The sequence below is a fragment of the Haliotis rufescens genome, unplaced genomic scaffold (assembly GCF_023055435.1).
Source record: "Haliotis rufescens isolate VD_foot unplaced genomic scaffold, xgHalRufe1.0.p SCAF_9, whole genome shotgun sequence".
Taxonomy (NCBI): Eukaryota; Metazoa; Mollusca; class Gastropoda; order Lepetellida; family Haliotidae; genus Haliotis; species Haliotis rufescens.
In genome coordinates this window covers 23516708-23530247 of record NW_025964383.1, presented here as the reverse complement: position 1 = coordinate 23530247, position 13540 = coordinate 23516708, and the positions used below count along the sequence as shown (strand labels likewise).

Sequence of the window (13540 nt, the reverse complement as noted above, 5' to 3'; positions counted from 1 at the left end):
CTTACGACATACTGCAATTCACGCAGATCCTGTGCAGGAGGCTCCAGTGACTGTGTACGCCGCATGAGGAAGGCTGACTCATGGCGGGCAATGACAGTCATCACAACGTTGTTCTGGAGGTAGGCTGTCACTGTCTGGGAACGATGGCGTCTGGCGTCATCATCCATGACGAGTGGGTGGTTGTCGAAACCGGGGCCAACAACTGGTTCCAGGACATCTCGTATGGTCTGTGCTAATTACTTGTGAGGTTGCATTGTATGGTGATCAGATCCAGCTTTCAATCGTGTGAGATGCACCACTAAACCATTCCCGAGGATCCCTTTTCTGCCAAGGTTCGCACATTTTAAGCTCCTCTCTTTAAACACCATGCCAAATGAAACCTCTGTAGGTGATCATCTTCGAGGTTTTGGTGGACAGATTGGTCAGTCATTGTCGCTTCAGGACGGGACTCGTAGGGAATGGATGTCGTCGTACTAATCAAAGCAGTGTCCTGTGTTCACGCTGTGACGTCACAAGAGATCGCCATGATCGTTAAAAGACCTTCACAGCATTGTTTGACCGTGTATTCTCACCAATCGGCGGATTATTGTAGAAGGTTGGCTCAGTATTTTTAAAGGACTACCCCGTGAAATGCATTCGTATCGATTTTAAACCTATTACGATCATTGACCTTTGTTTTAGGATTTGTTGGTTGGTTGTTTAACGCCGCACTCAGCAATATTCCAGCCATATGACGTTTCATAATAACCCCCGTGAGGTTTTACTTGTTCTCTTGTAACATTTGGTATGAGATTTTATTTTTTCCAAGCAAGACGTGTTGAGTTTAGTTGCAGATATAGCTAGGACATTCAATGTTCTAGACTCAGACACCAGGGTATAAACGGTTTGGTTATGGATGATGGAATCTATCACACAACCTCCTGATCTTTTATCAGGCACTCTAACATTAAACCACAGAACTTGATAAAGACATTAGAAGGTACTGGGTGTAGCGTGTATGTCCTGTATTTTACGAGCTTTTTTCAGTCTATGGTAACGCACTTTTACAAATGATTTTAAACAAATATTAATAAATGTTGGTTAAACTGTCCTCGTGTTATTCCCTCCACTCGTGTTTTACATTTTCAACTAAAACCTCGGAGACGTGTTTTCTCCTGTACCTAAACATTGCAAGACAGCAGATTTAAATACCTAAATTTGTTTTCTGAACAAACTGCATTTGGGAGAAGGCATATTTGACATGCTGAAGTTCCGATGTCACCGTCAAACATGAACTGTCACATTCCTACGACCACACACCATTCTTTCCATAATCAGCATAATATTGTCATCACTTACTCTCCTGACTTTCCTCCGAATCCTTCAGTGATGTAACAGAAGCCGGATCATTCGGTGATGTAACAGACGCCGGATCCTCCATTGATGTAACAGAAGTCGGATCCTTCAGTGATGTAACAGACGCCGGATCCTCCGGTGATGTAACAGAAGCCGGATCCTCCAGTGATGTAATAGAACAGTTTTATATGTAAATAGGTCATGTGCAATTAACTCTACTACGGTAAGATAGTGTCAACTCTTAAAAAATGTACAGGAAGGTAAATTATCTTGTTTACGCTTGCATAGCGTACATCCTCCCGTGCTATAATTGTTTGCTGTTTATATCTTTTATAAGTATCAACTGAAGACCATTAAACAGAACTTATAGCATATGAATTACAGAAAGGGACATTGTGGAATAATAGACAAACTGAGAAGTGTCACACCAACATTCCCAGTTGCGTTGGATGTACATGTACGACAGTATCATCCCGACCCACAAACTGCAACACATGGCACATGCACACCAGGGGATAACATTCCCCCACTTGTGATCCGTACTCTTATTTCAAATGCGACTTGCTAGGCAATACTTTACGCTGATTGTAAACATTTTTAGACAAACTTCCATCCATCCCAAATATATATTGCTAAATCCATCGGCTCATTGGGACTGGAAGATTATCATGATGGTTAAAAGATCTCCAATTTTGCATTGCCAACAAATCGCAGTTGATATAAATAATGTTGTTGGTTTGAGATTAAATAAATATCTGTTTCACCTCTCGAAAGATATGTTCCTGTTACAAATGTACCCACTCACTCCTCGATTTCCAGCAGCCAAGACTTACTTAATCATACTTGCTCCATAGAGGTTAACTGAATTATTTTGAAGCTTAAGGGAATTCCGGTGATGCCAATGGTTTATTTGCTGCTCACATAGCCCGTGCATGGTTACAAAATCGTGACGTTTACAAAGTATAAATTTCACCTTTTGACGTAAACACGATTTTGGACCGGAACTACTTTTCATGAGGAATCCCCGAGTGAAACAATTCTGTTGCCAACACAACACAAAACACAAAACGAAAATTGTGACAATAATACGCTCCACAGAAAGGACGTTGAATCAAAATGAAGAAGAATTCCATACATACCCGTTTTGTCTTTTGTCCTGGATGCTCCCCCCTCTTCCAGAATCCACTCACTGCAAGGACAAACAGTTGAATATTACTGATTTGAGAAGATCTAGCCTGAAATATAAACTCCTATAAGAATAATATGTACTCCATTCACATACTACTACATTTTGATTTAATGTTCTGTATGTGCTGATCTGAACATTCATTTTCTTGTCCTCTTTGTCCATGTCACAAAATTACTCTCCAATACATGCATTTATCATATAAGGGGTAGGTTTCTCGGCAGGATAAAACGGATAAAAACGATATCGGTTGGGGGCATATGCGGATAGAGATGCAAATATCAAAGGTCAAGTAGGGACTACTTTCACTGTTTATAAACAAACATGGCATCGTCCTCGTCATTCGGCGATCGAGTCAAAATTAACCATCGGGAATCTGGATTAACTACAGGGATAATTGCTATCATTAGTTTAATATACTGAAAATCAGTGTCTAACTGTGTCCTTGTCACAAAATTACTCTCCAATAAATACATTGATGCCTCCCACATTTTCAGCTGTTGATACATTTCATACCTTTTTTTCTAACCGTTGCCACTACCTTGCCTAAGAGCCTCTTTGGCTTTTCTTCAACGAACTGCTTTGCAGGTTCAGATGCTGAAATTATGAAAACAGGGACGTTTTGCCGAGAAGCGATCTAAATATATGTCAAGACAGCGTCGTTGTAAGTGTTACACTGCTTATAGTTACAGAAACATTTCGATTGTCTCCTACTCCTGGGGAGAGTGGTCCATGTTGATATCATATGTCATACTATAAATGAATATGTGACATGAGTTATACTCAATCTGGATGAAGGGGCGGTCGGGTAGCCTAGTGGTTAAAGCGTTCGCTCGTCACGCCGAAGACCCGGGTTCGATTCCCGACATGGGTACAATGTGTGAAACCCATTTCTGGTGTCCCCCGTCGTGATATTGCTGGAATATTGCTAAAAGCGGCGTAAAGCCAAAACTCACTCACTCACAATCCAGATGAAATACTGTCAACACAATACTAATGGAACTGTCAACACAATACAAATGGTACCTGACTGATACATATACATTTCAGTTCACGCGCTTTGATTCGATTGTTTTGCTTGTGAAGCGGTCATAAGCAACGTGTGTTCATACCAGCGCCTTGAAGGAGCCTCTTGGCAGGTTCAGTAGCTTAAAAGTAGGAAAGTGGTGAATTGACCAATTTGACTATAAAAGACACACAAATATAAGAGACACGCTCATTGCATTTATGTCTTTGTTGTTTTATGATACAATCACCAGTGTGCCAGTTATACTACAGCCGATTGTAGAAAATCGAATCTAGACGAGATATATGGTATTATGAACAATATCCAATGGCTTACATAAAATACACCAAGTCGTTGAACCAGTTAACTCAGTTGCCACATATGACAAGTAACAGAGGCTTAGGTCTTATTCTAACCTGTGTCCTGACGCGATTGAAAGAATGATTATACATTTTGGATCATTTTCTGAGGAAATTGATGATTTGTCAATCTTATTGTAAAATTGGATACCATACATGAATATGTGACATGCATGATTTTTCAGTTTGTAACGTCTTAATTTTAATTTCCATAGATTCCTTTCAATGTGTACACAGCCGTATATCGACTTATCACTGTTGACACATGGAGTGCCGATATTGACCTTTTCCACACTTCGCCACCTCCGGTTTTAAATCGGCACATTTTCAAACTGAAGGTTTGATTCACTAACTGTTCTTCTGGAAGATTCCGCAATAATTCTGTAGTTATATTTAGAAGAGTTAATGTATGAATAGTTTTGTTATTGGTGGCTTCTGGATTAGAAAAAAACCATACAAAATTATGCCAAAAGGCACGTTTATTGTATTCTTATGTCACTCTGTAACACAATCTATGGACAGACCAACATCGCCACCTTAATCAATACTGTGGCAAGGTTGTTATTGACAATTTGAAATAATACAAATAATTAATTATTGTCTAGTTACTACTAAATAGGAACACCTAACTATTATTTGGTGTGCAATTTGTTATATTGTAACTTGTTTTTTAACAATGATGGATACTTACTGATCATTTTTTTTTATGCACAATGAACTACGTATATCGAAATGCACTACTCGATTCATTTCCGAGATCCCGACAGAAAAATGAGAATTCCAGTGTATCTCAAGCATACGTTTGTTGGACCTCAGCACAATTTTCTGTATTCGACAAAGAGGATACAATTCTATGATGGGCATTACTTAGAAGTTGACGGATTACAAGATAGACACAATTTTACATTGGTAGGTGTGACAACAAAGGGATGATGCTGTCACAACATCGTGTTGTGACAGCATCATCCCTTTGTTGTCACACCTACCAATGTTATCCCACTCACGTATGCAATTGTTGTTACTGTTAATCCTCTATTGTTAATCCTCCACCAACTATATATATTCTGCACTATGTCCCTCATTCAGTCTTGCTTGACAACGGTATAAGGATCTATATCGAAACGTCGCTTTTCACAGTATTAAAGAAGTTGTTGTCCATAAAATTGTGTCTATCCTACAATTCTATGGCAGAAATGTCCTTCTGTTAAATGCAAGGACAGAGAGTTACAACATGCTCTCTGTTCCCGTTAAATGGATGAGACTCACACTGCACAGAGCTATGCAGTCGAAACTTGGTTTTTGCTCCAAGATGGCGAAAGTGTGAAAAAGGTCAATAAGACCATAGTACCGATAAGGAGTCTACTGGTAACATAGTTAGAAAGTGTCTCGGTGTACATGTCGCAAATTTGCCAAAGTGGTTATCTGCAATAACCCCTACCAGACGAAAACTGTGGATAAGGTTGCTGCAATGAGCAGCCTGGTCGATGAGGTGTTCTCGACATCCTGTCACCCACTGTAATATTTGTCACATGAGTTGTATTATGTAGCCGACTGTGGCACTAGCCTAGAAAGCTGTTATCATTACATCCCAAAAGAAGGAACAGACACATCCCTACCTTTGCCTAGATGCATCAAATATGTTTCAGAAAACAAAATATACTCTGTCTACATTAACAATTACCAAGAACGTTTTCACGCACTTCTGGTTTCCCGGGTTTGGAGAAGAACATATCATGCAAGACATATTTGAAGTCACACACCTTGAGCTACCTTAAAGATATATACACTTTCAGTTTAATGACCTTGCACCTCAATTTCAGCCAATCACATGCTGAATTATTTCTATTTGAAAATATGGGTCCTTGCTTTTACAAGCAAGTCATAGAAACGAATATACAACATGTCTTCATTTTCCAGTGAATGTTTCTAGCGAACATAATTTTTGTAAATGTATACCCTGAGTGTAAATATGACCTTCAAGGTATTCAAGAACATTTCAAAATATCATGCAAATATGACGTCTTGGAGGTCACCGTGACCTACCCGGACCTATCTAAGAATGTCATCACTTGTTATACATAAGTATTCAAACAATAATACCACCACACATATGAGCCTTTAATAAGTCTGATGAAAACTGTATATTTGTGAAAATTGGCAACATAGTTTTAGAATGACCTCAAATGTGACCTTGATCGTATGTGTAGGCCCCGTCCCAAGGATGACATGTGCCATCTTTCATTGACATAGTACTGTGTTATTGTCCAAAACAAACTTTACATCAAGATGTGACCTCGTCCTTGGCCTTGACATGACAGGTGACTGTGTCAAATATCTCCCGTGGTTATCAAAGAGATACACATGATATAATATCCCCGGGATGTCCAAGCATTGCATGGTTTCAATAACAAAGTGACCCTGCGCCGCAGTCATATTCAGAAAATCCAACACAATGATTTACATACCCTTTGCAGCTGATATTGCTAGGTCTTGGAGACGGATAAGCTTGGTCTTATTATCAATGAGCGCCTGTTCAAACAGATAACGTTGATATTAACAGATGTTCATGTATCACGTATCATGATGTCCTCTGTATTATATATAAAGTGTGAGTAAGCTTCTGACCTCGCTATGTTATTGATTGATTCAGAACAGCAACTTCCATAACATGATGGAGATAATGATATCTTTACAACTTAGTGTAATCATCTTACCGATCTTAAAAGTTGGAAAAGGTCCTTCTGGTTTTCTATTCCGTCCTGGAGCTTCATCATCTGTGTTCGACGAAAATCGGTCTGCCGGTCACCATCCTCCTCTTCTGTAACACCGTCAAAATGAAACAGAACAGTTTAGAGCAAACGGTACATTTACCATTATGACTCTCCACAAAATATAGGAAGTGTCCCTGTTAGCACTAACGCAGTCATATGAGACACCACGTCGCTGGATACGATAATGTGAAAAGTGACTATAGTATGCATACCTAATGATAATCCCTTCTTTAATGGCTCAGGAATCATGCTCGATCTGATAATGTTGGACTGAAAATAAAAATGTTAATGTTCCAAGTAAAGTTGCCATTATGTGTTGTCATATACATTTGTTACTTAAACATTGACTAAAAAGCAGATTGTAAACAAGATTTTCACTGGCAACGATACAATTTTGGAATGGGAAAAAGTGAACTTTTACGTTTTCAAGTGCTATATACTAGTATCTTTGTTCCAATAATATGAAGTTTTATTCCAAGACGGTTTATCATCGCCTTGAATGTTTGTTATTATAAGTTCAACTATGTAGTTCAATATTGTATCAAGAAGAATACCCCCACATTAGAAATGCTTCAATTGTGTTTGCATTGTAAGTTTGTGTTTAGAACATAAATAGTTACACACCCTGACACAAATATATAAAACACAGCCCATGTAATTCTATAATGTTTGGCAAGTATAGATTACTGCAGTGTCTGAAAATTTAGATAGTCTCTGGGCTCCTTCTTATATTTTGTTCAAGATAATTGACCAACTGTTTTTTTCTGTACGATATGTTAATTTCAGAGACCATAAACATAAATGTGAATACATGATTACAACTAAACGTGTGCAAACACCATGCAGCTCATCCCAAATGGGTGTTGTTTGTTTGCCATAGAAATCACTATTCAGTTGAGAGCCGTTCCGAGGTGAAGAGTACAGAAATATAACTTACGACATCAAATTCCTGTTTCAAACAGAGTAACTTGAGAACATCCACTTCCCACAACCAGTACTCCATCTGCTTTTTCCACTTATCTGAACAGAAATCAGACGAGCTAAGATGTACGCCATTTCTTTGCACACTCACCACTAAATATAATAAACAGAGAACTTCACCAAATCATATTTTCAATGTCAGAAGCATTTTGAAAAGTCATACCATTATGCAGACCACAGAGTTGTTTCTCCATCTCGTGAACTTCCTGTAAAGATAACGTAAGACAATATTAGTTGTCCACCAGTTTCGAGGAGACATGCGTTGATGTACTCTCTGTCTGCACCGACTCTGAATGGCGAGGAGAACATTAACTAACATACAGTGTTCATCCACCCATGTCACCCTCGAGACCAGTGAACTAGTTATAATGCAGGTCTGTCCTAGGCATGCATGTTTTTGTCCGAATCGGTAAGTATACCACCGTTAGCGATTTAACCGCTTCTTTCTTTATTATCTGAGTTAATCAAACTTAAGAGTTATTCCCCCCAGGCCTGTTTCATTCGTAAATATCTTAAATAATTAATTCGAGATACAAAATTGCGGTTGGTACGTTGCAAATGCAATGCCGAAAGGTCGGCAATTCGAACGAGGAAACAAACGAAATGTGCCTCTAATGTTACCGGAGTACATTGTCAAAATCCGACATTCACGTTTGAGGTAAGATAAGAACAGATGCACTTCATATTGCCTTTTACCTGCATATACATTACATATAACATATCTTGATGACAATACCTAAGGCCAATTCTTTGAACTATCAAAGATTAATATATCGATTCGCTGTGCAGAGTCGCGTCCGCTGGGCACCCCAGAAACCTATGATTGTGGGTTACAATGCCGGTTCGCTCTGATTATGTTACTAAGTTTGTCAGCATCGTAACCGTGCTCGTGAGTTTCACAAAAGTGGGAAACGTCTAAGGCTTGTATCACTTCGGGCTTTCCTCCCACATTAAGCTGGCATGCTGGAATATTGTTAAAAAAACCGGCGATAAACCCAACTTACACTATCACACACTTAATGTTCTTTAAGGATGACATTCAAAGCATTCGATTCACAGACCTAGGATTTCAAAAGGCCAACTTATTGACTCTGTCAGCGTTAGAAAATATCTGAGTGGTCTTTTTACCTTCTCTGCTCTCTGTAACCGCATCTTCAATTCTTTAACACTGGTAGGATCTTCGTTGAAAGCAATATGTTTAAATGGCGATTTATTCAAAATGATGAATACATAAACTACTCAGAACAAATTTAATGATTGCAATCACTTACTAATTATGTTTATACCTTAAAATGTCATATATGACAAGAATGTGAAGCTATAATTAACGGTGTCCACGTTTATTAATTATATTACCAGATAGCAAAATCTACATTTATACATTATAATAATGAGTTGAAAAGTGAAATTAAATCGTTTATGGTAAATGCATACCATTGTTTATATGTAACAACATTATTCACCTGTCATTATATTTGGTTGGTTGGTTTGTTGTTTAACGCCGCACTAAGCAACATTCCAGCGTTATGACTGCGGTCTGTAAATAATCGAGTCTGGACCCGACAATCCAGTGATTCATATCATGAACATCGATCCACGTAATTGGGATGTCATTATATTACCAAAGGATCGGTTGGATGTTTGAGGTAAAATAACTACATCTCGCATGCATAATATGAACACACATACCCGTTTGAAATCGCCACACTCGACCTCGAGGCCTGCAGGGCAAAATGCGAGCATCAAGAACAATGTTCTCATATGCTGATAGATCCCACTTCCAGACATCATTCAGTGATATTGTTGATGCGTGCACTAATCTGGAAATGAAAAACCTCGTCTTGACATGGAATCGAACATGAGATACAGGCTACTGGGCAAACTAACTGTAGAATCAGGTAGATCATAAAGGTCGAGCCGTTCTCTTGAACCTACCTCAATCTGTCCCTCTCTTCCCTTGACCGACAGACCAGCAGAGTGTCGCCCAGTCTGCTCAGTCTCCTTGCCACCTCCAGCATCAGGACGGTGGCTTCACGTTTAGAATGAAGCCTCACCTCCACGTTGTTACTGTTTATATTTTCCAACAAAAGGATGCAGTGTTCAATGGTAAGAAATCCTAACTGACACTCGTTTGCATCTACTTTTGTCTCAGCTAATGCTGCCCAGAATGCCATAAGTATTTGGTCATACTTGAACGAATTCATCAACAAGGAAGTTTTTGAAACGAATGCTGACGATATTACGGCAATACTTTGTAACTTTGCTAAGAACACACCAGGATCTTTCATATCATTCGTGCAAACAACTCCATGTATAACATTAATGCTTTCATTTGTAAACCGACGTAATTTTGAAGTCACTTCTTTGGCCACTGAGGTGTTGTAACTTCGCACCATATCAGTTTCATTGTCACACGTTATCACTGTCAGTACAACCAGGGGCTGGTGGGGAATGGCTAGAAACATATCACATCTTATTGGAGTTGGTCTTTCTAACACTGGAAAGTCTAGCGTTATTGCTAAGGATTCTGCCAAATGCACAAAACACGTTGTGTCACCACAGGTGTCCAGTTCTTGCCCAGTGACAAGGTTGCAACGATACAGGGATTCGTCAGTTTCCAGTAGTAAAAGTAGCATGTCTTTGATGTCCACTATGTGGCCCGGCAGGTTTGTTGGAGCGATGTTGACGTCGCCTGTAGATATCAAGATCGGTTAATTCACTCCTTGAAGTAAGTATAAACAGCGAAACAAAAGTATTCTGCTTGCCACAGAAATGTGTTTGTTTGCCAATGATAATAACTGCTTTTTTCAAGTTATTGGTTTCGTATCTGAATTTCCTTACATATGGCAAACCATCAGGAATCACATGATCAGTGATTAGAAACAGTTCATATCGTAGTCAGAAGCAATAAAAGCTGTGAGAAAGTTACCCAAACGCAATGAATTCGCAGAAATATCAGTCAGAAGTAGTCATCATGATACCACGAAACCCTACATGACAGTAGTGCACACTGGGAACCACTAATCATGATAACAACAAACTGAAGAGTGTGACGTACGAATCATTACATTAGGGGATAGACTTAGATCACCATCAAGCATAAACACAATCAAGAGCCACAGCTCATAAGGGAATAAGCTATTAACGAATGTTTAAACGTAGCATGACCATGGCAGCTGCGTCAGAAGCATGCAACTATTTTCAGTGATGAATCGATTTTCCTTCGTCTGGACTGAGTTGTATTTGTCACAGTACGAACAAAATGCTGGCTGTTTAGTGATGGTGTCGGATGGCATCACCCACAGCTATACGTCAGAATTCCCCCAGTCTTGATGGACAATTAATGGCTTTGTTATCATGATGTGATTTTGAGGCTGGTCATGACACATCACCACAAACTTTCCAACGATTCATGTGAACACTTATTTTTTACACAAGTGTATATGAATTATACTTCTCAACGTTTGCTAAGGATCAAGTTTTGAAGATATCAAAATATCATCCAACAAATACAGATAGAAATATCACGATACACAATGATTGGGAACATCTAAAGGGCCTCAATTTCATGATGAACGGACATGATGCCATTGCCAATAATTGCACGAGGTGCTGAAAATCCTGCGTTTGGAAGTATCGTGACGTAATCGCTGAACACCTTTAATAGAGAGCACAACAACATTTGCTACTGAGGATTGCAACAACTGATGCAATTATGCCTTCTCAACGTTAAAGTGGTGGACCTCAGCAAATCTTGAGTGGTATATTTCTGTTATTTTAATTAATCAAATCAACTGCTTTTACCTTACTTGTTTGCCCAAAGAAAAGAAGCAATGTACCTTTGCTCATGTAGTGACGCTTAATGTCAGTGATATGTTCTCTTGTCTGCTGTAACTGCGGGCGCAGAAAATCTTTGCTGTTGAAATAATGAAAACCATCCTCCTTCCCGTTTGATGTATTAATCTGAAAATACTGTCACGTGTAACAATCAGCAGTTCAAAAACATACAGAAAGTCAGTGATAACTGACATTTCAAGTAAATATATAACAGTGGCCACAAGCATATATGCTTTATGGATGTTGTATCTGTATCTTTGTATACACCGATACAAACATTCTCATAGTGAGTGATCCTGTGATACATTTGTCCAAAGATGTATCTACAAATAGCTAACTGATAGACATGTATTTATTTTGGACTTACTGTTTGTATATGTGTATCACGTGACCTGTTTGGGGTACCTGAAAGTCAACATTCAGTTATGAGTCAAGTCTGGTGTATTTCGTACTAGATAAATGCCGTCTTTGATTATTTAGGTATTACCGATAATAACCTTTAAGCATTGTATGTTTGTATATGATGCATTATCAGCAATGTTCTCATATACATGTAAATAAAAGTTTTAGCCATCACCCTAAAACAACATATAATATACAAACAATAACTTCACGGTACACCAATACCTTTCAGGAACAGCCATTGTCGACCACAAGGTTCGAACAGATCACCGCCAGTTTCATGCACCACATTCTCAAACTTGGACATGTTCCAATCTTCCACATCAAATGTCGAGATTGTTGACGAGTGAACTGACCTGCAAAAGGAACATATTTCTCAATAATTATATTTTTTCATTTAAACCAGAAACTGCGAGAAAGTCATCATCCCATTGTTCCATTTTTCCACCACATTCTTGGACACTTGTCTCACCGGCAGCACCAGCCACCCACATTTCTTGTCATCTGATTTAAAAGGCCAATTACAATCGCTGGCATCAAATTGAGTACCTGTATTTTGAGTACATTGAGTATTCTGCCCTATCTAATGCTGAAAACATGTATTCTGTAGTATCTAATGTTGAGAATCTCTATGTGTAGTATCTAATGTTGAGTACATGTATGGTGTCATATCTAATGCTGAGCAAGTTTTTATTCATATCTAATGTTAAGTATCTGTATTGTGTCGTATCGCATGTTGAGTACCTGTATTATGTCAAACATAATGTTGAGTACATATATTGTGTCGTATATAATGTTGAGTACATGCATTGTGTCGTATATAATGTTGAGTACATGTATTATGTCCTATCTAATGTTGAGTACATGTATTATGTCGTATAAAATGTTGAGTACATGTGTTGTGTCGTATCTAATGTTGAGTACCTGTATTATGTCGTATATAATGTTGAGTACACGTGTTATGTCCTATCTAATGTTGACTCCATGTATTATGTCGTATAAAATGTTGAGTACATGTATTGTGTCGTATATGATGTTGAGTACATGTATTATTTCGTATATAATGTTGAGTACACGTATTGTGTCATATCTAATGTTGAGTACATGTATTGTGTTGTATCTAATCTTGAGTACATGTATTGTGTCATATCTAACGTTGAGTAACATGTATTGTGTCATATCTAATGTGGAGTAACTGTATTGTGTCTTATCTAATGTTGAGTACCTGTATTGTGTCTTATCTAACGTTGAGTACATGTATTGTGTCTTATCTAATGTTGAGTACACGTATTGTGTCTTATCTAATGTTGAGTACATGTATTGTGTCTTACATAATGTTGAGTACCTGTATTGTGTCTTATCTAATGTTGAGTACCTGTATTGTGTCTTATCTAATGTTGAGTACCTGTATTGTGTCTTATCTAATGTTGAGTGCCTGTATTGTGTCTTATCTAATGTTGAGTACATGTATTGTGTCGTATCTAATGTTGACTACATGTATTGTGTCTTATCTAATGTTGAGTACCTGTATTGTGTCTTATCTAATGTTGAGTACATGTATTGTGTCGTATCTAATGTTGAGTACATGTATTGTGTCGTATCTAATGTTGAGTACATGTATTGTGTCGTATATAATGTTGAGTACATGTATTATGTCATATCT

General features: G+C 38.3%; 1 protein-coding gene across 3 annotated transcripts in view; it reads right to left on the bottom strand.

The window, feature by feature from the left end:
* Positions 1-13540, bottom strand: part of LOC124124459 — a 136702-nt gene that overhangs the window by 29777 nt on the left and 93385 nt on the right. For 2 of the 3 annotated variants that reach the window (XM_048391317.1, XM_048391319.1), the window contains exons 5-18: positions 12103-12233; positions 11843-11880; positions 11478-11601; positions 9574-10330; positions 9328-9458; positions 8767-8816; positions 7802-7844; positions 7595-7677; positions 6870-6927; positions 6601-6704; positions 6352-6415; positions 3038-3118; positions 2475-2524; positions 1339-1495 (exon numbers count right to left, since the gene is read on the bottom strand). The exons of the other annotated variant lie outside the window; for it this stretch is intronic. In XM_048391317.1, coding sequence (XP_048247274.1) covers positions 1339-1495; positions 2475-2524; positions 3038-3118; positions 6352-6415; positions 6601-6704; positions 6870-6927; positions 7595-7677; positions 7802-7844; positions 8767-8816; positions 9328-9458; positions 9574-10330; positions 11478-11601; positions 11843-11880; positions 12103-12233 — 1871 coding nt within the window. The remainder of the gene's footprint in view (positions 1-1338; positions 1496-2474; positions 2525-3037; positions 3119-6351; positions 6416-6600; positions 6705-6869; positions 6928-7594; positions 7678-7801; positions 7845-8766; positions 8817-9327; positions 9459-9573; positions 10331-11477; positions 11602-11842; positions 11881-12102; positions 12234-13540) is intronic. 3 annotated transcript variants of the gene reach the window in all.